Source organism: Morus notabilis, unplaced genomic scaffold (assembly GCF_000414095.1).
Source record: "Morus notabilis unplaced genomic scaffold, ASM41409v2 Scaffold1225, whole genome shotgun sequence".
NCBI classification, from domain to species: Eukaryota; Viridiplantae; Streptophyta; class Magnoliopsida; order Rosales; family Moraceae; genus Morus; species Morus notabilis.
The window spans coordinates 326,010-351,427 of NW_010357682.1; the positions used below are offsets into that span (position 1 = coordinate 326,010).

General features: G+C 32.8%; 2 protein-coding genes across 5 annotated transcripts; one reads left to right on the forward strand and one right to left on the reverse strand.

The window, feature by feature from the left end:
- Positions 1–544: 544 nt before the first annotated feature.
- On the forward strand, positions 545–5,796 carry LOC21399556. Its single transcript, XM_010090422.2, has 3 exons — positions 545–997; positions 2,142–3,648; positions 4,314–5,796. The coding sequence occupies exons 1-3, from the start codon at positions 616–618 to the stop codon at positions 5,467–5,469; spliced, it is 3,045 nt and encodes a 1,014-aa protein (XP_010088724.2). The 5' UTR covers positions 545–615; the 3' UTR covers positions 5,470–5,796.
- Positions 5,797–10,344: 4,548 nt separating this feature from the next.
- On the reverse strand, positions 10,345–13,421 carry LOC21399558 (probable mediator of RNA polymerase II transcription subunit 26c). 4 transcript variants are annotated; one of them, XM_024173118.1, is made up of 10 exons: positions 13,006–13,421; positions 12,322–12,855; positions 12,170–12,238; positions 12,014–12,096; positions 11,848–11,921; positions 11,673–11,719; positions 11,503–11,536; positions 11,248–11,381; positions 10,880–10,973; positions 10,345–10,757 (listed from the first exon to the last, which is right to left on the reverse strand). In XM_024173118.1, the coding sequence occupies exons 2-10, from the start codon at positions 12,691–12,693 to the stop codon at positions 10,636–10,638; spliced, it is 1,029 nt and encodes a 342-aa protein (XP_024028886.1). In that variant the 5' UTR covers positions 12,694–12,855; positions 13,006–13,421; the 3' UTR covers positions 10,345–10,635. The 4 variants fall into 4 exon arrangements, with proteins under 4 accessions (XP_024028886.1, XP_024028875.1, XP_024028881.1 ...); XM_024173107.1 differs by having other exon boundaries at positions 12,322–12,877; XM_024173113.1 differs by having other exon boundaries at positions 12,958–13,421.
- Positions 13,422–25,418: the final 11,997 nt, after the last annotated feature.

Genomic DNA, 25,418 nt, shown 5'->3' on the forward strand with positions numbered 1-25,418 from the left:
TTCACCGTCGTTGTAACATTCATCTTTGAAGCCGAGTGAGTTGACATTGCGACGAAGAAGGTGACATCGATGGATATCGACATTAGATCTTAAACTGAACGGATCTTAAAAATAAAGATGGCGTGTTGATTTTCGAATGTATAGTAAATATGTTATTTTATTTGAGAAAATTACTTAATTTATTTTTAGAGTGTATGCGTTTAATAACTTTTAACTAATATAATTATTTAACTAAAAATAATATTAATTAAAAATAAGAGATAAAAGTCTCATGAGTATTCTTCTATTTATATTCGAAGGTTTCAAATTCACTTTCAAATGTCGGCTATTTCTTACCATTTCCTGGAATATTTCTCCCAGAAGGCAAAAAGTCCATAATCAGCTGAGGCCCAATGCTGAGCCCGTCACGTGCGCCAGGGTTTTAGTCGAAAACTCCTCCGGCCCAATGCTGACGCTCGCACGTGAGCTAGGGCTTTAGCCAAAAACTCCTCCTTCCTCTAAAACCCTCGTCTTCCTTCGCCTTTGCAGTCTTCCAATAATTCAGAACCATTTCCATGGAAATGACAAAACCCTGAAAAGAAAAAACCCATTTCCACACCAGAATCCATTTTCACCATGAGATACCTTTCTCCCAAACTCCCCTCCCTTCCATGGCCGTCGTCGTCGTCGTCGTCTCGTCTTCTTCTCCTTCGGGTGTCTCATTTCTCCTCCTCCGCTTCGTCGTCGTCGTCCTCCTCCAATTCCTACTTCTCTTCGAGGCGGAAGGAAGACGAGTCTCGGAACGTCAAGGTTTCGGTGTGGTGGGACTTCGAGAACTGCAATGTGCCCTCCGGAATCAACGTCTTCAGAATCGCCCCCACCATCACGGCCGCCATCAGAGCCAACGGCATGAAGGGGCCCATCGAGATCACCGCCTTCGGCGACATGTTGCAGCTCTCCAAATCCAAGCAGGAGGCCTTGTCTTCCACCGGGATCAATCTCAACCACATTCCCCGCGGTCTGCTCCATTTCAATTTTAGAATTTTGAAAAATTCATTGTGGTTATTAGTTTGTCAATTTTCATTTTTCGTGTTCATTGTTTGTGGAAAGCAACCAGTCTGTCTTTGAACTGGACCCACCATCCTACTGGAAGAGAATTGGGTCAGGTTTTTCCGGTTCCATTAGGATACGTCCGAATGGGATTGGGGCGGGATGAAACCAGTGATTCCTCTTTCTATTTGGGCAAAAGAGAATGCCTTTGGAATTTTTATAGTAAAAAAAAAACTTTTATGAGGTATACAATCAACCAAAGTGGGGTTTTATTATTATTGTTATCGTTTACTAGATATAGTGATTTAGGGCTTAAAGTCAGATTATGTGTCAATTTCTTTTGTATTACTTCACTAAATGAAGGTTAAAGATTTGTCCCAAATTTATTATGGGGTCTGCTTATCGATCCCAAATTTGCTCGATTTATCTTTGTACGAGTAGAATCGTATTCGTAGATAGTAATTTAGTATATGTGGGGGAGTACTCTTGGAGTTTTGGTTACTGACTTGAACGATGTAGCTGAACTGCTGAAATAAATATTGATGTATGCACTGTGATTGTCGTTTAGAAACTTTGACATGAGTTGGAAGTTTGTTAATATATGGTAGGGACTTACATTTGAGTGTGTTGGTGTTATGTAGTTGGGATGACTGCAATCACATAGTTGGTGTTTAAAAAAGAATTTTGTAAGTAAAGATCATGCTTGTGTTGACCGCGTGCTATGTGAGAATGGACATCATCGAAAGGAAACACCACAAGACCTTGACTGGCGTGAGATGAAAAAGAACTAGGACTACATTTTATAACGTTCAAACTGGAGAGGAATAGCAAACACATATATCACGGTTTTGTAAATTCTAGCTTCCTTCTCTTTTAGAATTTTACAAGCTACTTTTTTATCATAAAAAATTTGGAGAAAGCAACTTCATTTTCTAGTTTGGTTCTAGTTTTCGAAGCTAATTTTGCAATTCACTGTGTATGTATTTGCATTTGGCAGTTAAAGCCAAAATAATTATCAACAGGATTCAATCAAACAAGAGCGCATATTATTCTAAATTTTTATTTCGGGTGTGCCTAACCAGTTCTGTTTATGCATGTTCTGTTTGATGCAGGTGGAAAGAACAGTGCCGATAGATGTCTTCTTATAAATCTTATGCTTTGGGTATCTCAAAATCCTCCACCAGCACATCTTTTTTTGATTTCTGGCGACAAGGATTTTGCTACCATTTTACACCGTTTAAGAATGAGCAACTATAATATATTGCTAGCAGGTCCGGAACATACTCATGGCGTCCTTTCTAGTGCTGCAAGCATCATGTGGTATTGGAATGATTTGCTTCGCGGCGAGAACCTTGATGGAAAATACTTTAACCAGCCACCAGATGGTCCTTATGGTTCTTGGTATGGCCATTATAAAGTGCCTCTTCTAGACCCTTTTCCAGATCCTGAGCAATCAGAGGAATCATCTGATTCAGATGATAAGCTTCATCCAGTTCCAAGGGATCTTTTAAAGCGTATTCGTCAGATATTGAAATCACACCCCAAAGGACTCCTTATGAGTGAGCTGCGCAATAAGTTAGAGAGAAGTGGTTTTAGTTTAGATAAAGAATATTATGGATATAAAAAGTTTCTCCCCTTTCTTGCGGCACAAGAAGACATTCTTAAAGTTAAGCAAGGAAATCATGGTCAATTCATTGTTTATGGCGTCTATCAAAAAGTTCCTGAAGCTTTTGAGGGAAACGAAGGTATGTACTCTGTACCTGATAGTGACAATGAAAATGAGGATGCCAATGCACCTTCCAAGTTAAGTTGTGATGAACGCTCTTTACAAAGATCCCCTGAGAAGCGGTCAATAAGTCCTTCCTCAGACCAAAATGAGGTGGACATCTTGGGAAAGGCATATCAGCCTTCTCCCCTTGACGGGAATGTCACCAAAGCCGTTAATGCAACAGAAGCTGACAGTTCGTTGCCTCCTAGAGATGAAAAGATTGTTGAAACCATTAATCCACCAGAATCTGATGGTCAGTTTCCTCCTGGAGATGAGAAGATTGTTGAAATGGCTGATGCACCAGAATCTGATGGTCATCCGCCTGCTCTAGTGGAAGAAGACTCTACTTCTGACGCTGGATTTTTCAGAAGAATGTGGAGACAATGGTTTCAAAGTAAAAGCGGTGATTTTGATGTCAAGAGTTGCAAAGATCAAGAAAAATATGGTACATCTGCCAGTGGTTCTGAGAAGGAAAGTGACACCGCTTTAGAGAAACACTTTACTTCTAAAGATAGCTCTGCAAAGGGAACTGATGAGGACAAGGATTCAAAATCACCAGTTGGTTTTGTTGATTTGGAACATTCTACATCACATTCTACGTCCAATGAGCCGGTCCTTGATAGGGGAACCGGCACAAGTCCAGCATTTCTAGATCGAATACGAAATTGGTGCCAATTTTGGAAAAGTACCTCGGACTTTGACAAACCAAGTGATCTTTCCTCTGATAAACCCAACGTGATCATTACTGATTCTGGAAAGGAGCTTTTCTCAAAAGATTCGTTTTGGAACAGTATGAAATCTTTTGTGCAGACACCTGAAGGGTCACTTCTTGTCTCTGAATCAAAAGCCAGGTGATTCCACCTTTGTGATTCTTATATTTCAACTTGTCTGGTGGTATTTCTTATGTGCTCAAGTCTCTACTGTCTTGTCTAAAACTTGCATTCATATTTTTTTTAGTCAGGACAATGGTTTCCAGTCAAAATTTTTTGATGTCTTTATAAGCTTAAAAATTATCCATAATGCTACCCAGCCAAATAGACTTCAAACATTAAAGAAAATCAAAATAGTTTAACTAGTTAATATACAAGGGAAAAGAAAACTCAAATATCCGTTGATTATGTAACCAAAAGTCTAGGTGCCGTTGCAATGCGCTAGAGTCAGATTTGATTGCATGGACATGGAATTGAATTCTGCACTAGGTTTACCGTATGAAAGGAATTAGAGCCAAATAAAAGGATGCATAAGAGAAAAAATTATTCATATATTTTTCTAAGAGATTAAAACTTATAGATCATTTATAATGGCACCCGTAAAACCTTTGAAGTACTTTGCACACTTCTGCTTTCTTTCTTTCTTTCTTTCTTTCTTTTTTTTTTGATAGTTATAACAGAAGCTGATGCCTTAAATTTTGTTATGGTAGTATCATTCCAAACATGATTTCAATGTTGTTAAATAAGTTGCAAGCTATTATATCAATTGTAACTAAAGAGAACCAGCTGTCAATGCTTTGTCTCAGGGAACAGATGGCTCGCGATCTTCAAAGTAAAGGACCTGAATGTCTTCAATCTCTCGGGGAAAACGATCTCCTCCACTTAGTTGATTTACTTATATCAGAGAAGAAGTGGGTAGAAGAGTGCCCCTCTGAAGTTTTCCCTTTCAAACTCACTCAGGTCGAAAAGAGTTTGTCTTTAGATCATTCGAAAGGGTTGAGTTCTATTCTTGCAGGCACATCAACATCCACCTCGGAGAGTTTATCCAAGCACGATGGAGAAGGAAAATCTGAGAATGTTTCTCATGTTGAGTCTTCTTCTTTCACCAAACGTAAACTTCCAGTGAAGTCCAGGGACGAGGTATTGGCTGACTGTCAAATGCTTGTAAACGAGATGATGAGAGAGCATCCCGGAGGAATTCTTGTAGGGTTGTTTAGAAAACATTTCCTTCAAAAATATGGATATCATCTTAATCCACAGCAACTTGGTTTTGAAAGGTTGAGATCCCTGTTAAGGACTATGTCTGGCGTGAAACTACAGGGCGGTTATCTCAGTCTTTCGAGTATTACCTCCAACACTGCAAGCTTGGAAGCTACTGTCCCTGATAAGCAAGAAAATATCAGTCATACAGTAGCCTCAGATATTGAATTATCCGGTGAATCAAAGAGTGATGACAGTGATGACTCACTGTGGGAAGAACTAGGGCCCATTGTCTCCCCGAAGTTCAAAATTAAACCGGGATCAGCCAGGAAGAGTGCAGCCAAATCGGCAGACAACCAGAACAATTTTGATTATGAACCTGCCATTTCGGATGATGAATTTTCTGATCCAGGAGAAACATTTCCTGCAAGCGGTGCAGAAGGGAATAGGAAGGGCGGTTCAGAGGAGTCTAGCTCTCTACTTCAAATCCTCGATTCTTGGTACAGCAGCAAGGGCCGCGACAATTGCAAGGACTCAGAGAATGTAGATGGGGCGGTTGCTTTGGGAACAAACACTGCCAAGTTATCTGATTCATTTATTCTTGGTCCCAAGAGTGAGACTTCTTTGAAGAGCCAAGGGAGGAAGCATAGGCCTCAGAAGACATACTCTTTTGTTACAGACCCAGATAGTAAGGACAACAGGGAGAAGCTCGTCGATGGCGTTCTAGAAAATCTAAGAAAATCCAAGGCCATGTGCGAGTAAGAGGGAGGTGGCCATACAAATTATTGTTTCCTATTAATGGCGGGGACCTTGGAATTCAGGTGATTAGTTCCACATTAAAGAAAGTTTATGGTAATTCTAGGAGTTAACATCGTCATTGTTGTGAGGTTTAGGTTTACATTGATGCCATTTTTGTTACTCGTATCATTATGGAATTAGGAATTCCAAATATGGAAAACTAAAGGTGGATAGAGAGGAAAAAAAAAGATGCGAATCTCTAAATTTAAGGATGCATCCTTAGATATATAAGTTCGAATTTTGGAATGAAGTAATATTCCAAACGAGCAAGTAATATTATTCTTACTCATCCTGGCATTATACTTTATATTTTATTTATGTGAATTCGGGGTGGGAGATTTGAACTCTACCCCTAAAGCGTAGTGAGGTGTGAATTTACCGTCAAGTTATGGTGGCAACTACTAAAGTTTGCTTAATTTGTAGATATGCCATTGGTATAGAAAAATGCAATATTAGCAAGGATAATTACAAAAATCACTAAAGTTTGCTTAATTTGTAGATATGCCATTGGTATAGAAAAATGCAATATTAGCAAGGATAATTACAAAAATCATCCTTGTATCTGATATTTGTATAAACAATCTACTATTGAAAACGACATCCACATCCTTTAGGTTCCGCCCGCCCACCCCCACCATGACCACTACCAAAATCACGTTTGATGACTTGTGTTTTCAAAAGCATTCATCAAATTTAAGTGAAAAGGGACTTTTAACATGTAAAAGAAGTTACTAACAACTATTAAAATGGATAATATAATAATTAGACAAATAACTGTGATATATCTTTTTCAAGTTTCCAACTCTTCATCTTATTAAATAGCGTAAATGGATTACTACTATACTTCAAAAAAATAAAATAAAATAAATGGATTACTATGGCCGTGTTTAGAATTGATCTTGTTTTTATTTTTCATATTTTTTGAGAAAGAAAAAATGAAAACGTTTTCAAAACGGCGTTTGGCACAATAAAAACAAAAAATAGAAATGAAAACGATTTTTTAGTTTAGTGTAAAATGAGAGAGAAATGAAAAATGATTTTTAGTCGCTTTTCATTTTTTATTTTCGTTTTCTCATCTCTTGAACAAAGAGAGAAAAAGAGACATTAATGTGTTTTTTTACACTAAAAATAATCTCTTGATAAAACTAACAAACGTATTTTTAAAAATAAATATTCCTTTTGACTCTCTCAATCATAATTCTTTTCTATCCTTTGTATTTCCCATCCCACTCTCTCAATCATAATTATTCTACATTCCTTCTACCAAATGGGGCTTAGAGACGAAAATATTCCTTTGGATTTGATTACTTTGATTTGTTTAGAAGGAAAAAAGAAAAAAATAGAAAAAGGCTTAGAAGGGCAGTTAGGGGATTGGAAAGTGTTTCTCCATTTTTTTTCTCCAAGTTAACAGATCAGATTGAAAATAAAATTTAAGATGTCAAATCTAATAAGATGGGACTTAGTTTCCTAAAATAGCGGATGGGTTTTTGTAATTATCTCATATTAATATTACTCGATCTAGTAAACTATTGATACTCTTGGTTGAGTATTGCAATAGTGTACTTTCTTCTTTTTTTTTTTTGTTTTTTTTTTGTTTTGAAAATGAAGTTTTATTTAAAATTTAAAGAATGCTGCCTAAAAGTTTGGGATGATTTATTTATTTAACCACAGTGAAGATACAAGTTCCCAATTTCTGTGCGGAAACAAGATCTTCAATTTTCTTTTTTTTTCCCCCCAAAGTTGGATGGCTGTGAATCTAATTTCAATATTACGTTTGGTTCATAGATTAAAATCATGATATTAGAATTATTTTTGATTTACGTGTATTTTTTATGAGAAAAAATACTGTATCGAATCATGAACCATGATTCAAATCATGGTATGAATCTTCTTACCAAACGTCGAGTTTGGCTTTTTCTCAATTTAGCAGAAAAAATTACTACTTCATTGGAGAGCAACTTTACAAAAAAAGATCCCTAAAAAAAAAAAAAAAACTTTGGACAATAAGAGAGTTTTGTCCGTATTGTTTTTTAATTTTATCATTTTTTTTCACTTTTCTGCATAAGAGGCAATAAATTATTGTCGTATTTTTATTATAACATTAAAGTTTAATAAAAATAAATAAACAATTCTCCCATTTAAAAAAAAATCATTTGGTTAATTTGATTGATTTATTTATTTTCATATCTAAATCTAAGGCCTCATTCACTTCGTAGATTTGAGTTTTCAATTCTAACTGAGATGTGACATTTTTTTTAGAGCTTTTCACGGTAACAGAAAAAGTTAAATGTGACATTTTCTGAGAGTTTTTAACTATAAAAACTTAGAATTAAAAACTCAAATCGGTGAAATGAACGAGACCTAAATATTCTTCTTATGTTTTCAAAGGATTAAGCCATGAAAGAGCCTGCAGGACATCAAATATCATTAACGATAATTTTGAAATATTGACGAATGTTAATATCATGAAATAAAAAATAATTTTTAAATTTTCTTTTACGAGAACAAGGAATACTGTTTTGTATTAACCTGAATGTAGGAACAAATTTTAGTCTTCTTTTAGGGGGAAAACAAAACCTTAAATAGACATTCTATTTTTTTCTGTTTAATTTTGAAAACTGCATTTTTTATTTTTCTATTAGGGCTCCGCGTTGAGTAAATGAACGTCATTTCACTAAAATTTAGTTGATAAATAATAACATCCTCATTTGGGGAATTATCATTCCGGTACCTTATAGTTTAGTACATTACTAAATTGGTATTTCGTTTGGGAAATTCTGTTAATGAAATAAATCTCATCCAAGTACCATGAGCTCTTTCTTTGAGCATGAAATGATGTTTTTGTCTCCCTCAAAAAAGGAAAAAAAAAAAAAAATTTGATGGTTTTGTCCTTTCCAAAATATAATCTTCAAGAAAACAAGATTTTTGCCCTTTTTTTAAATTTGAGATCTGGTTTTTTATTTTTATTTTTTAAAAATTTGCTGAACAAATTAAATTAGATATATAGAATTGTCAATTCATGTCTCAAAAATAGACCTAGGATGCAACATGGTATTCTTTTTTTTTATTTATTTTTTATTTTTTTATAACAAGGTACCCAAATTAAATTCGTTGAACATCAGTGATCAGAGAATATTAACTTGATCAAATCAACATTTACAGGGCAGTGGAATGATATTTTCTCCATTTCCCAAAATAAGAAGGAAAAATTGAAAAGACAACATAAGTGGTGGTCCCAAACTTATCCTAACGTTTAAGTAAAATAAATAAATAAACAAAAGTCAGATACGTGCACCTGTACATGTTGCGAGAAGCTCACTAGCTCAATTGAGCTTTTTTCCTTTTTATTTAGACCCACTACTTGTATTTAAAAATGAGTTAAATTCATAGATATTTTCTGAACTTTTTTCTCTTTTTATAATTAATCTTTATAATCAATTTTTCATATAAATAATCTCTGAACTCTAAAAATATTATAAATAGTTTTTCTGTTAAATTTTAGATGAAAACATTTAATTTTGTTTCATAAAAAATTCCTAAACTATTTTTTCTCTTTAAAAATAATTTCTACGTTAAAGAGAAACAATAACTATGATAGAAATCAAAATTGCAAATCCTTCTCAAAGGTTCAAAATCCACTAACCAGAAAAAAAAATTTCCCCTAAGATCTAGAAAAAAAATAATAATAATAATAAACCCAAAATTTTTCAAATCCCCTCTCCCTCAAGATTTTTTTTTTTTTCAAATCTACCAACCCTCCCCTAGCCTCGTGCTCGTCAGCCCCTCCCCATTCCATCTGCTTGTCACCTCCGTTGCTTCCCTTCCCTTCCCTTGCCGCTCACACGCAACCCAGCGCCGCCGCTCCTTCCCTCTCCAGCCTCATTTGACTCCGATGAGGCTTTTAGATTCGAACTTAAGAGGGTTTCGCATCTTGAAATGACACGTTTCGACTTCATTGACGGCAATTCAACCAGCGCTTAAGGTTTGGACGCTTGCTGTAGAATTGAACTTGCATTTGTTGCTCTTTGAATAATTTGTGTTTTTGCACTAAGGAGAAATTTGTGTGTTGTTGAACTTTTAAATTTAATTTCTTTATATTCATATTCTTAGCGGGGAAGATGACGACATGTGTTGTTACTCTTTAGAAATTTTCATTTTTTTATTTTTTATTTGACTTTTTTAGTTTTTAGTTCTTTTTTTATTTTATAATTTTTTAGATATTATGTTTTTTTTAATTTAGAGATTAAATTTATTAGGGAGAAAATAATTTAAAGACCTTTTATGAGACAATTAATAATTTCTATCTAAAATTTAACATAATGACTATTTATGACACTTTTAAAATTTAAAGACTGTTCATAAAAAAATTGACTACAAAAACTACTTGTAGAAAGAGAAAAATTCAGAGACTACCAACAAATTTAACTCTTTAAAAAATTGATGGTTAAAATTTAGAAGAAAAGAAAAATCATGGAAATTGTTGACTTCACGCTTTCCCAAAGGCCCACCAAAAGTTGGAAAAAGAATGGGAAATATAATAGAGATTTTTTTTTTTTGCTAGAAAAATATTATAATGGAGATTTTTGCTGAATAATGGAGATTAAAAACACTACAAAACTCCAGCAAAACACCATTATCAATTGCCACCAACCAAACCACACCTTCCATTCAAGCAAAGCCCCAACGGCCCCACACCCACCAGCCCATGGGCCCATTACAATCCCTTCACCCTTGAACTGCGTTGAGCTGAAAGAGAAACAGACACGTCTTGTTTGTCTTGACTCTTATCCGAATCCCAAATGCAAAATTCTTTTCATTTCCTAAATTAACCCCCAAAGGTATCACCGAAAGACATATATGCCCTCATCTTTCCAATTCATCAGTCCACATATGTACATGTTGAAGTAGAATTGAGCAAATTTCGTATTTCCTTATTAAAAAAAAAAAAAAACTAAAAACAAAAAAAGGGGCGCAAAAACAGGAGTCCATTTTTTTTTGGCTAAAAAAAAATGTCAACTAGAAAAGGATTTAACGGGTTTGAGTTTTTTCCTTTTCCAAATGTCCTTTTACAGACCCAAAAAAGCCTTCTTTTCTGCTCCAAATTTTGAAGGAAATAACCAGAATCGCCATTCACCAGTGTCTTCCGAGAGAACCACCTCCTCCACCCTTGTTCTTAGGGAAGAAAGCATTTTTTGCCTTTGGTTTTGGGATCTCATGGATGTCCATCACTTGGATAGTTCTTTGCTTTTTAGCTTCAATAACAAAGCACAAAGCAAAAAAAAAAATACCAACAATCAGTATAAGTCCAAACGTAACATAGCTTAAATAACAAGAAATTAGTGTAAACTGGAAAAGACCAAAGAAAATGGCGAACCATTTTCAGCTTCTTTGTAATTTTCTTGAAGCCGTTTTCTTGCGGAAGCCAGCTTTTCCGCGTCAAAGCTGCCCTCCCTTTGTTCCCTCTGTCTCTGCAAAAGTGTCAACAAAATTAACTCAGAATATTATCAAAGTGGATCATTTACTGCCACTTTTCACTTAAAAGAACTTCACATTGTGCAGCATCTGAGGGGAACTTACACCTCTACTCAACTAGGCTAAGGTTTCAAGTAATTGGGCACAGTTGAGTTGGGTTTCTTTCTTTATGTTTTTGGAAGCTATATAAGCCTCAAATTTTTATATTTTCTTCCTCCAATTTTCAGCATCCAACCATAGAGTTAGGGGACTCTAATTTGGAATCCATACATTTTGGGGAGTTGAGTGAGCGGACTGTGGGACTGATGGATTCATTGGTTTCGGCAGAGCTTCTCTCCGAGAAGGAACTGCTTTGGGCTTCTGTTCTGGTTCTGAATTGTTCTTGTCTGACCCAGAACTCCCATCTGCATCGGCAACAAGAATAATTTCAAAAATTCAAAAAAAGAAAGAAGCCCAGATTGGTTAAATTGCAAAACAAGTAGAGTGTCAGAGAAATATGAAAGGAAACTGATTCTAAGTACTCACTGTGTGGATTTGGTGAGTATGCAAAATCAGGAACCTGAGAAGAAAACCAAGCACATAGAATATTTAGCAAGCTAATTGTAGAAAAAACTCAGATTTTCTCAAATGTTGTGCCAGAGAAAAAAAGAATACAATTCAGCTAAGAATTTTGATTTTTTTTCTTTTTTTCCAACCTGGTGATGACCATTTTGGGGAATTTTCTGTTGGGGTGAATCTCCATCTGCAACAAATCAGTATACCAAATTAGAACTTATACAAAACTCCCATGTCAAGGCCAGAAACTCTCAATCTTTCAACTTTTTTCCCCCAAAGGAGAAACTTAAATAGGAAGAATTTTTTGAATGGTACCCATGAGAGAATTTGATGCATGTTCTCCAGGTTGATTCAGTTTCACCCATTCATCCACGGTATCCTTCCATTTCCTGAGAAACAAACAACTTTTTTAATCAGTTCGTTGTCAGAAACAACTAAAGAGAAACTTTCATCTTTCAACAAGTTGAGATCATTCAAAAACCTGACAACTTGCTTCACCAATCGCTTGACTTCGCTCGACGGATGTTTCCTCAACCGATTCACATGTCTCCCAATATCCGTTTCCTACAAATCACAATTCCATATGTGAAAAATTTTCACAATAAAAAAAAAAAACAAGACAATAAAACAAAATTACCTTGAGAGCTTGGAATGTTATATCCATATCAGCAAGACTCTGAAGCAATTCCACCAATGTATCTTCAGACTGCCAAAGAAATTCAAAACGTAAAATCCGAAACGAAAAGGTCAGAAGAGAAAAAGAATAAAAATAAGTAGTAGAAGTAAAACCTGGTCAGAATCTTCAAGTTGCTCCTTGATTTCTAGAATCTTCTTCTGCTCATCGTCGAACAAGCCTCCGTACGGATCTAGCCCCTCGCCGTCGTTATCGCTGTTTTCTCTATCGATCGACTGCGGCGTCGGCGGCGAGACTCTCTCCTTCTCGCCGGCGGTCTTCGCTTCCCGGTCGTAATGGCGAGGACGATGATGATCGGAAGCCGAGGACGAAGAGCTCGCCGCGTAGAGCCGCTCGACGATCCCGTCTCTCCGCTGCCTCAGCTCGCCGCCGTAGTCCATGGACGCGACAGCGATCGCCGTGTCGATGAACGTCCACACGTCCACTCCCGAGCTGTCCAATATCGCGCGGAAATCGTCGTAATCCATTACAAACTCCGAGCTCCAACAATGGCGGACAAAATTTTTCTGATTCGATTTCTGAATCGAAGTCGCTCAAAGTTCGAAATTTAATCTATTCTATGCTCGAACCAAAACCAAATCTGATCCGAATTCCTCTTAGATTCGTCGATTCTGAGATCACCGCAAGATCTAGAAAGCCAAAAAGCGGCGGCTAATCAATGACACAACGAATCAGTTTCGTCATAACCTCAAATTTTGATCAAGGAAGCATAGAAATTAGCGGAAAAAAACCTCAAAAAGCTCAAATGCTAAGATTTCTTCGCACGAAAAGAATGAAACCTCAGATCCGAGTCAATCAAAACATGGAAATTGCGTTGAAATCGGAAGGCGAAGAATGAGAAACTTGTTCAAACTCTTTCTTCGGTTCTTCGTGTTGGTCTTCCGATTGAATCTCCCTCGAATTTTCCAGAAATCGTCACGAACAACAAAGGTTGGTACAATAATACAAAGACAAAACCTTTTTTGGGTTTTCCTTTTCTTTTTCTTTTTCTATATTTTTTTCTAATTTTGATTTTTTTTCTTTTTTTGGGGGGGTTATGCTGAGCGAAGAAGAAGAAGAAAAAGCAGCCACCACGGCCTTTGGTTTTGGTACGAAGCAGGTTTTGGATTGTTGTGGATTATGGGAGGAGAGAGAGAGAGAGCCAAAGAGATAGAGATAGAGAGAGAGAGAGAGCCAAATAGATAGAGATAGAGATAGAGAGAGAGAGAAAATTGAATAAAATAATGGATTACTTTGAATATTTGCATAATTGGTGGGAATATTTTTGTGTGGGTGGGATGATGGGGGAATAATATATTTTCATTGTGCTATCTTCCGATGCCTAAAAGATTTATGACCTAGTATATTTAAATTTTTAATTTTAATTTTATTATAATTAAAATTTTTTATAAAAAGTTAAATTTAATTTTTTTATTATAGTTAAAAATTTTAAAATAAAATTATATTTTAATTTAAATTAAAATTTTAAATCAGTAAAATAAATGAGATTTTTAATTTAAAATTAGTAAATTATACGTGATTAAATTCCGTTTAAAAATGTTGGTTAAGGGTGAAAGTAGATGAGCATCACTTTTAAAAATATTGTCTTTGGACATGTGACTTCCACAGGTAAAAATGATACGAATAAATAATTAGGCGAACATCATTGTTAAAGAATTTGTATTTAAATATAAATATACCACTTTTACATGAGGATTTAAATTTAATTTAAGTGTGAAAATAATATATGTGAACGACCAGACTTTCGGGTGGTATGTGAATTCAATGGTAAATTAGATGAGCATCGCTTTTAAAGAATTGATATTTGATTATATCACTCTTATGAAAAGATTTACGATTTCTCGAATCTGATATGCTTTTCATGTATCAGATAATATCTAACCAATTAAATTGTAATAATTTTTTTTATGTATAATAGTATCTAGCTAATTATGTTGTAATACATAATTTACAAAATTTACTTTTCAACTAATTTTTATGTATATTTTAATATTTATTAAATATTAAATAATGTTTTATAAGAATAATATTAAAGACACTAACTCAAATTTTAAATTTTATATATGATATATGAGTTATCATTTTTACATTAATAGTTATTTAACATATTATCATGTTAATTAATAATAAGATATTATAAAATAATAACTCACATGTCACATCAATTAATATAAGAGTTAAGATTTAAATAGGTCTTTCTATCATTATTCCTTTTTTTAACATGATTGGTTAGATAGTATCTAAAGACATCTTAAAATTTGAGAGAAGATCTTAGCCCGTACTTTTACACTAGAATTAAGATGATGTTTGGTATGAAAATTTATGTCATAGTTTAAATCATAATTCGTGACTCGTTACAATATTTTTTATCATAAAAATACATATAAATTGAGATAAAAATACACATAAATTAAAAATAATTCTGAATTATAATTTTAAATTTATAAATCAAACATCCGTTAAAAGACTAATTATGATCAAAAACAGGTTTGGCGCATTAGGCATTTGTGGAATGGAATCTTTTTTGACTGTCCCATTAAAGCTTTTAGTTAGTTTTTTGCTGTGTTTTGCAGGCAAATGGAGAACGTGGCTTTCTTGACAGGCTAGGGGCCACACATGAAGCTCTAATCCATCTATGATTTAAAAATGGAAAATCCATTAGTGCTACAATGAGGACAAGGATTTGAGGAAAAATCCATTTGTTTGGTTAGAGATTTGTTCTCTGATTCGAATCATGGTTCATGATTTGTTACAGTATTTTTTTTTATAAAAAATAAACGTAAATCAAAAATAATTTTAATCTCATGGTTCGAAAATAGCTCCAATGGTTCTAATCCATTGCACCCTAAAAATTGATAAATACACTCACTAATTAATACTCATTTAAAAAAAGATTTGAAAATTTTATACTTTTATAGATATTACTTTCATAATACCCAATTTAATCATTTCATTCTCCACTTTAACTTTAATCTTAATTTGATTTATGGAAAACTATGCACCATCTTGTGTTTTATATTATTTTGAAACATTTCTATTAATCAGCTTTTTTAGCTAATATTTTTATTTTTGTACAGCGGTTTGCTTGATAATTCTTTTGACTACTAGATTGAGAAGCCTCGTTCACTTCGCTGATTCGAGTTTAGAATTCGAGTTGAGATGTGATTTTATGTGAGAGCTTTATACTGTAGCAAAAAAGTTAGATGTGATTGTTTGTGAGAGCTTTTTACTGTAGAAAAACTTAAATTCTAAACTCGAATCAGCGAAGTGAACGGGACCTCAGGCCGTAAAAACGAATAGAATACCATTACATTTTTTTAAATCATTAGTTTTCGTATACTAGAGTTTTTTTTATCAGCTATTCTTATTTAGAGTTGAGCAAACGACTGAATATGTCATCGATTAAACTTTATTGCTTTTTACTTTTTTGTTAGTATTCTACAAAATTGTTCATAAATTAAATAAGTTTTTTTGGGGAATTAAATAAGTTTTTTAGTTAAATAAAAAGGTTAACTATAATAATAAAAAACAATTTTTTTTTTTTTAAAAACACTTTCTAATTATAGTTATTATTGTGGGTGTATGGTTTTTTTTCATTTATTTGAAAAAGAATACCATTTCTATTTATAGTTAATATGGGGTGTGTTAATAGGTTTTAATGTAATTTTAACGCAGGTAAACTTATAATGAACATAAAGTTTTTGTGTAATCTAGGTTTCGTTCATTTTACTCATTCGAGTTTAGAATTTGAGTTTTACTACAGTAAAAAGCTCTAAAAAACAATCACATCTAATTTTTTACTGTAGTAAAAAACTCTCACATAAAATCACATCTTAACTCGAATTAAAAACTCAAATCAGCGAACTAAACCGGTAGTTTGCATTTTGATTGTAAACATATCTAATGAAGAGAAATAGCTTTGGACGTAATGAGAATAATATCTTCAATTCTATGACGTGGAAAAAAAAATAGACTTGGGCACATGGGTTTTGTACTAATCCGCCAACTACAAGGTCTCTGGATTTACCATTTGTCGAATCTGGTTTTGAACATCAGTCATTTGAGGGGTTTGGATTCAACTTAAGAAAGTCACCCTTTTCCAATGCTCAAGTTAACTAGTAATATTCTTTTATCTTAAAAGGAGAAATTTGTATGGTATGAACTGCTATTATATACTTATTTATGGTTCGTTTAATTCATTGATTCGAGTTGAGATATAATTTTATGTGATAATTTTTTACTGTAATAAAAAAAATTAGATATGACTGTTTTTTAGAGTTTTTTACTGTAGTAAAACTCGAATCGATGAAATGAACGAAACCGTAGTAAGAATTATTATGTTAACAATTTAATTTTTTTTTAATAATCTGATATGTCAATAGGAGGAGGGAGTTTTATATCACAATCTATAAATTTTTAATGTGATCAATCACAGACTACATTGTTAAAAAACTATCTAATAATTAAAATAATAGTTCTTATCAATATGGTAAACTAACAGTTCTCACAAAAAACAAAAAATCCAAAAAAAGAGTAAACTAGATTCATTAAAGAAAAAAGGTAAGCTAGTTAAGAACCAGTCAGAGTTTGAATAATCTTTAGCCATTGGGGGTACCAAGTTGTTGAGTAAGGGACAGGTCTTTCTTTCTTTTCTTTTTCTTTTTTGTTTGACTCGTTAAAAAAAATAATAATAAAAGAACCAGGGAAAAAAAATACAGTGCATAAAACAACCTAATGTTGATGAATGCATTTAAGCCTGTAAATAGGCACATGGATGTAGGCTTGTAGCCAGCTTTGCCTTTTTTTTTTTTTTTTGATGTTTTATTTTTTAAGAATATTTGTATTGCTTACTTATTAATCGTTGAATTCGTATTAAATCTAATCAAAAGTTAAATTAAATTAAAAAAATAATATAAATTTGACTATTAATAAATAGGGAATATCAGTATTTTCAAAAAAGAGAAAACACTATAAAATTTTTTTTTTCTTGGTTAATTATTTTATTATTATTTTTTTAATAAAAACCCATATCTCAAGAACTTGCATTTAAACAAAACCAGAGAACAAACACAATAAAAGGTTAATGACACAACGGGGGAACAGACATACACTTGAGGCCCAAAAACGGGAGAATATCTCGGCACATTAAGATCGAGCACACCTACGACTCTATTTGATAAAACTCCTCTCAGCAAGATAAGCTATTGAGTGATGGAGAGACAAAACATCGTAGCACTAAGGCTATATCAAACACCGCCAAGACACCAGTCCAACGGACACCAAAAATAAACAAAGACAACGGGGTGAAAATCCCGGTTATTGTAGTAAAAACACACAAAAAAACATAATAAACAAAAAAGACCACAAGACCCGTTGTCAAGCGACTCTGGTGAGGAGACAATAGGCAAAAGCACCACCAAAAAAAGACAAACTTTCAAGGAAATACGGTGAGATCGAGCAAACGGTGTAAAATTACAAGTGAAACTCACCCTTTGCAGCCACCATCGACAATCAAAACCACGGCCTCTCAGAGAAATCCACTGCCGCACAAAACAAAACACCAAAGGAGCACGACCATCATCTGGCGAACATGTTGGAGGTAACAGCCCAAACGAACGACATCTCACTTTCAAAGCGTGTTAGATCCACTCCAATGAAAACACCACTCCACAAACTGCCACCACCACGTAAAAGACGACGACGAGACGAATTTAGGAACCAAGTTTAAATGGGAGGCCCGGTGAAACGCCCGGTTTCTAGGACCTGACTCATTCTCTCCTTTTCTCTTTTTCTCATTCTTCTCTAGGGCCGGCTCCTTTTCTTTTCTGAGAATGATTTTTTTTTTCAATCAATGCTCCAAAAAAGTGTAATTAGGTAACGAAAATATGTTTGGTATGATATTGGATAGCTTTTTAAATAAATGCTCTTTCTGTTAGAATGGTAAATTAGAGATAAAATATTAAAAATGCATATTTAGGGCCCATTTAGTTCGCTGATTCGAGTTGAGATGTGATTTTATGTGAGAGCTTTTTACTGTAGCAAAAAAGTTAGATGTGATTGTTTATGAGAGCTTTTTACTGTAGCAAAACTCAAATTCTAAACTCGAATCAGCAAAATGAACGGGGCATTAACCTTTTCTATTGTAAGAGATGGACGGTACTTATACTTTCATAAAAAAGATGGACAGTACTTATTTGTAACTCAATTTGTACAACGTTTACAGGCTACATGAACTCTTAGCAATGTCCACTCGACCCAAAAAAAAAATCTATAATATTTGTTTTAAAATTATAGTAAATAACATATTTTTAAATTAAATTAAATAAATATAAGATTTTAAAATTATTTGAGGTAAATAACAATTTACGTGATAAATAAATCATAAAGAATGAAAAAAAAAATTGATAGACAACAAAAATTAGATGAAAACGAAACATAAGAAGTAGGGCATAAAAAATTTCGTAATTTCAAGAGAGTGAACTGTAAATTTCATCAGACTAATGTAAATTTCATTATAATGGTGAGAGAACCGGAAAAAAAAACCCAACCGAGACGAGGCCTCGTTCATTTTACCGATTCGAGTTTTCAGTTTTAAGTTTCTACAGTAAAAAGTTCTCAGAAAATGTCACATTTAACTTTTTCTGCTATAGTGAAAAGCTCTAAAAAAATGTCACATTACAGCTCGAATTGAAAACTCGAATCCGCAAAGTGAACGGGGCCGAAGAATTTGCTAAGCAATTCCATTTCCATCGATTAGGGTCGCATCACATATCTCATGGCGTTTAACCGGTGTTTGGATGAAAATTTAAGGGATTAACAATTACAACGAGAAAAAAGAAGTTGGGAATTGCAAGAGGAGGAAAAAAGTCGTGGACTAATAGAGTTCAAAAAAAATGTATTTTATACATTTGTCCTTCTAACTTTGTAGAGTTTTATCAACCTGTCCCCAACTTGCAAAAAGTGTGTCTGATTGTGTTAAATTGGTGATGAAAAAACATATCCGATGAAAATTTTTGATATCTTAATTCAAACTATAACACAAACTTATCAATTTTTAAATTTTAATCCCTTAAATCCGACAAAAAATCATCTCAAAATTTGATAAAATAAAACGAGACACATTGCAATTATTTTACAAACTGAGAGGGTAAATTATCAAAATTAAAAGTTCACGAGACAAATTTTTTTGATAGAAAGTTCAAGGGATAAGTTACCAAAATCCTATAAGTTCAAATACCCAGAAAAAAGGTCTAACTTTAATCATGCATTTTTTTTGTTGTTGAAATAATGATGCATTACTACTAATTATTATCGAGAGCCTAAACTATCGTTGCTTGCCATTGTTAGTCTCTTCATTTGTGTTGTATTGACTTTGTATGGTGTCTTTAGGGTCTTGTTCGTTTCGTTCATTCGAGTAGATAATTTGAGTTAAAAAGTAAATTTATGTGAAAAAAATTTTATAGCAGTGAAAATTAAATTTAAATTTTTATGAAAAAAATATTATAATGAAAGTTAAATTTAAATTTTTATGACAAAAAAATATTGCAACAAAAACTTAAATTGTGATTTGAACTAATAAAACGAACGGGTTGCATTATTACGGATTTAAATGGTACCTATTATAATAAAATAATATAAAAGAATATTAAGGTTACTTGGTAGCTTTTCAAGAGTTTTAAAGCTTCCCTGGTCCTTTTGAAACGTTTTAAGGCTTTAAGCTATCATCTATATCTTTTCTTTTCTATTCCTTTTCAGTAGATTTTTTTTCCCCTTTTTTTAATTATTACAACAATAACATTATGTTACAACATTTTAGGATAATTTATCTATTCATATCGGCTTGCTAAATTTAGGGCTTTATGTGGAATTGAAAGGACTTAATTGGCCACGCAATATGTGCAGGGTTGAAAATCAAACCCTAAAAATTCAACCCGAAACGACATTGCAATATGGTGTTTAAAAATGAGGGCATTCAAATAAATATAGAGTGACACATTTCTGGACATCAAACTTAATAAAGGTTTTTGGTCACGATTGTCATGAAAACTCATAACCACATTGTAACGATTTTAGTTGATTTCATACCCGTTATAAATATATATAACTCGTTAGAAATTATTAGTCCGTTTAATTTATAAACTCGAAGTACTGTTCAAACCTTTTTACTGCAGTATTTTCTTTCTATTTAAATTTTTCTGTTCATACCTATAAACCAAACGAGCTATGTATCTAGTATTCAACTTGATTCGGTTTAAAACCGTACCCTAACATATATACTTGAAAATTGAACCATCACACAATTGGGCGATTGGTGTTCTCACCGACAAAGATCGTTGTTTATGTGGCAGTGCCCCGCCGATTTCAATTAACCAATTTTGACAGTTATGATTATTTTTTTTGCTGGTCGACGGTTATGATTAGTTGATTGGATTCTATGAACAAATCTAGTTATAGAGCTCTAGAGTATACCTAAATCTCTTTTTCATAGTGCCACATATAGGCAAAATTAGATCGATTGCAGCTCGTGAACGAGCATTCAGAAGAGAGTTTCCTAACAAATCGTGCGAAGGTTGAAATCGTAGGGGATTTCGACAAAAAAAAAAAAAAAAAACTTTGAGCGAGAGAAATTCCCTCAAGAGTAGGAAACAACGTATTCAAATAATTTAATTTATTACATGTCCGATTAACGGCTGAGATTAAAAAAAAAATACACAAGTCATAGTTTGCTTATAAATAGTGAGTGAACTGTAACTAAGGCCTCGTTCATTTCACTGATTTGAGTTTTCAATTTTAGATTTTTACAGTAAAAAGCTCTCAGAAAATATCACATATAACTTTTTCTGCTACAGTGAAAAGCTCTCAGAAAATGTCACATCTCAGCTCGAATTGAAAACTAGAATCCGCGAAGTGAACGAGGCCTAAAAGTACACTTCCTAACTCTAAAAATTTTATTTCAAAAGACCTTGTTTGAACAATTATTTAAGCGTCAGAGTGTTCTCTCATAAGTATTCTCAAATACGTAGTTCTCAAAAAGTTAAAGGGGGATCAACCATTAAAGCATAACCTAACATCAACAATAAGCGATTACGAATGCTAAATTATGGAGTATGTATGTGCAAATAATTAACTTTTAGGGCTTTAATGGCATTTTGTAGTAGTAAACTCTATCGTTACATTATTTTTATATCTTGTATTGTAAATACCTGCCCTTGTGTTTTTCTTTCTTTCTTTATTTTTTATTTTTATTTTTTTGCGCTTGTGAAAAAGGGGTTGTTGGTCAAAGGTCTTACCTTAACTTTTAGGGATTGTTGCGTTTGTGAAAAAGGGCTTTAATGGTCAAAGGTCTTACCTCCGCGCCTCCTCCTCCTCCTCCTCCTCCCCAGCTCTTTTATAATTTTGCCCCTCTTCAAAAATTTTGGCTTTTTTTCCTTCATTTGCCCCCTGATTTTGTTTTTATTTACAACATTTACATGATATTTTTAGGAAAATTTTAGGCATCGTTTATTTCACCGATTCGAGTTTAGAATTTAAATTTTATTATAATAAAAAACTCTCAGAAACAGTCACATCTAATTTTTTTACTATAATAAAAAGTTCTCATATAAAGTCACATCTTAACTCGAATTAAAAACTCAAATCAGCGAACTAAACGGACTCTTAGTTATACCTTAAGTTTTGTTTTTTTAAATAGTCTTATTCTAAATTTAAAATACCTAATAAATCAAAATACAATCATACTACTATATAAATTCATAAATAGAAAAATAACGTTAAAAAGCTATTTTGTTGTAGTTTAGTTCTAAATTTTTATTTGATTTACGCTCCTCTAAATATAAGGACTGGCTCCACCACCACTGACCACAAGTGGTCGCTTCTCAAGTTAAAAGTTAACAAAAGGATATATATTCACCGATTCGAATTTTCAATTTTAAGTTTCTACAATGAAAGCTCTCAAAAAATGTCACATCTAACTTTTTTTATTACAGTGAAAATCTCTAAAAAAATATCACATCTCAGTTTAAATTGAAAATTTAAATTCACGAAATGAACGAGGTCTTGATGAGTTGAACTCTTGAAGCTTTCCAAAAGTTAACTCTCTCTCATCTTCTACTCCCCACATTGAAGTAATCTATAACAAATTATTGCATTTGTATTTTTCCTAAAGTTGTTGGTAACATCACTTTCTTCAAAATGGTCAACATTCTCATATATCTAGCCACCAGAATCTGCCAAAGGCCACATTGGATATTCTTAACATAACTCTTGGTTGAGGTTACCTTACATCATGATACAATTTATTAAGAAAATATCCATATATATATGGACGAGTTGTAATAGTTAAGTTTTTATCAGTAGTTATCTCTAAATAGAATTAAGATTTGTTGCTTTATTTTTTATTCCGATGGCTGTCCCTCAATTTAAATTTTAACATATTGTGATTTGCATAAATATTTTTAATACTTTATTCCTATTTACGTGGTTAGATTCTTAAATTTAAATGACGTGTCCAATAATAAATGACGAGACAGCTAACGAGACAGGAAAATAGGGATAACAGATTTGGACTCCTCCAGATATAGAAATTTAATGGTGTGGCGTGATAAAAATTTAATTTTATTAATTATCATTAATTTTTTTAATCAACTATTCAATTTATTACAACCGTTACATTAATATTTTGTGGCTTAAATAATAATATGCATTGATAAATAAATATTGAAGTAACCATTAAAACCACAGTTAATGGGAATTCCATGCAAGTAGAACTTTATTTTAAACTGTTACGCATTTTTTTCATTTTCATAGATTTTAGTCAAATTCAACGTTAAACATACACTAACGTACGGTGGAGATACGTACAGTATAAAGCTCTGTTAAATATATCTAAATTAGTTCACACGTATTTGAAAATGGCCTAGCTTGCATAGTGCAGTATAAAATACATACGCAAGTATTTGAGCACTACTGTATATTTCCACCTTAAATATTATCACCATGTATATAACATGATTATCAATTATTAGTCTATATACTCAATCATGCTCTAATTATTCACTTTTGAAGTGAATACATGTCACGATTAAGTATGATAAAATTTAGTCACTTCATGTGGTTAAATGCTAATTCACTTTTGAAGTGATTGTATCTTATTGTTTGTATTTGTGAACATATATATACACTACATATATACACACACATATATATATATATATATATATATATCTAGAGAGAGAGAGAGAGATGGAGAAGGATGTGGTGATAGTGGGGGCGGATTGGCGACAGCGGTGGCCTTAAAAAGAGTAGGAGTACATATACATATATATACATATATATATATATATGTATATATACTTGCCTTTCTCAATTCTTTCAAAATTGTTCTTATCATGTCATGATTCCACACACACACACACACACACACACATATATATATATATATATATATATATGCATGTCGTGTATTCTCAAATTATATAAAATTTACCGGCCACAATAAAAGGTGAAAAAAAAAACTTAATTTAGCTACATGTAACTAAATATATTCTCCTAAAAAGAAAAAACTATATATTCCATCAACAAAGGAATATTTTGAAATACGTCCTATTACATGGGAAGAGAGAGAGAGAGAAACGAAATCAATTTTGAAACACATGTCGTTTTTTCCACAACGTAGAGCAGAAGATGAACAATGACACGTCGTTTGTACTTGGTATCCAGGCTTAAGCGCACCCATGTGATTAGTTTTCACAGTTTAGCATTTAACGACGTCTATGGTAAACAATAGGCCGTCTTTATTTAAATTATTATTATTGCTAAAAAGAAGCCTTCTGTAATTGTGTTGAGTAGAAAAGCGACATCCAAATAATACCACTACATGTAATTTTGGGCGCATTTGGAACTCGTTTTAAAATTATTTTATTTTTTGTAAGAAAATGAAAATGAAAACGTTTTCAATCTCATACATAAATCATTTTTAAAAATGCGTTTGGTAGTTTTATCAAGAGATTATTTTTAGTATAAAAAAAGTCATTAATGTTTCTCTTTCTCTCTCTGCTTGAGAGAGGAGATAACAAAAATAAAAAATGAAAAACGACTAAAAGTCATTTTTCATTTCTCTCTCATTTTACACTAAACAAAAAATCATTTTCATTTCTATTTTTTGTCTTTATTGCGCCAAACGTCGAAACGTTTTTATTTTTTCTTTCTCAAAAAACGTGAAAAATAAAAATGTGATTAATTTCAAATACGGCATTTATATCTTCATAGTATTATAAATCCGTAGCAAAGATAAACTACATGTCGTTCTTCATTGAAGAATAAAACAACACGTCGTTTAACACTCAAGGAAATGATGTCCTTATTTCAGGGCAAAACACCTAATTTTTCTTTTTTTTCACACTTTCCTTTTGTAACAGGGGATGCATAACAAATCTTGAAACGGGACAAGTTAGAGAAGTTTGTTTCTCCAAAAATGATAGGTAAAGTTAACTAACTCGAACTCAAGACCTTCTCATATAGTGGCAGAGTTAAAAAAAAATTTCAATAGGAGTCATGGTGTGAAAAATGTAAGATTTATTCTATTATTTAGTAGGAGTGCTATGTTCATTTTTTTTTTTTCAATGGAGACACGATTGAATTTTATAAGAAAAAAAGTACATATATAAAGTATTAGAATCCCACATTGGCTGGAGATATTGGCATGATCTACTTAATAAGGTGAAGACAATCCTCCCCTAATAAGCCGATTTTGTTAGGTTGAGTTATGCCTAATATCCTTTAATTTCTGTAAAATAAAGTAAAATCTTAAAATTTACGATTGTTTTACGGCAAGAATTGCTATTTTACTCTATCGGTAAGAATGGTTGTTTTTTAGCCATTGAGTTGTCAACGATATATTGAATGGGCCGAAAAAAAAATTGAATGGGCCGAAAAAAAAATTCAAAAATAGGTCAAACCCACACCCGCGCCCAAAACTTCAGGCCATATATTGAATGGGCCGAAAAAAAAATTTAATACTAGAAATTGCATTTTTCGGATTGAGTTGGAATGAAATGGGTTGGGCCTGCGAGTTTTGCGGGTTTATGAACAGTGAAAAATATTTCTAATTCTATTTCTAAAAATTCAAACTAAGTTTTTTTTTCTTTTTTATTTGATTTGGATAGTTTGATCCTTGATGAAAATAATTGTTTCT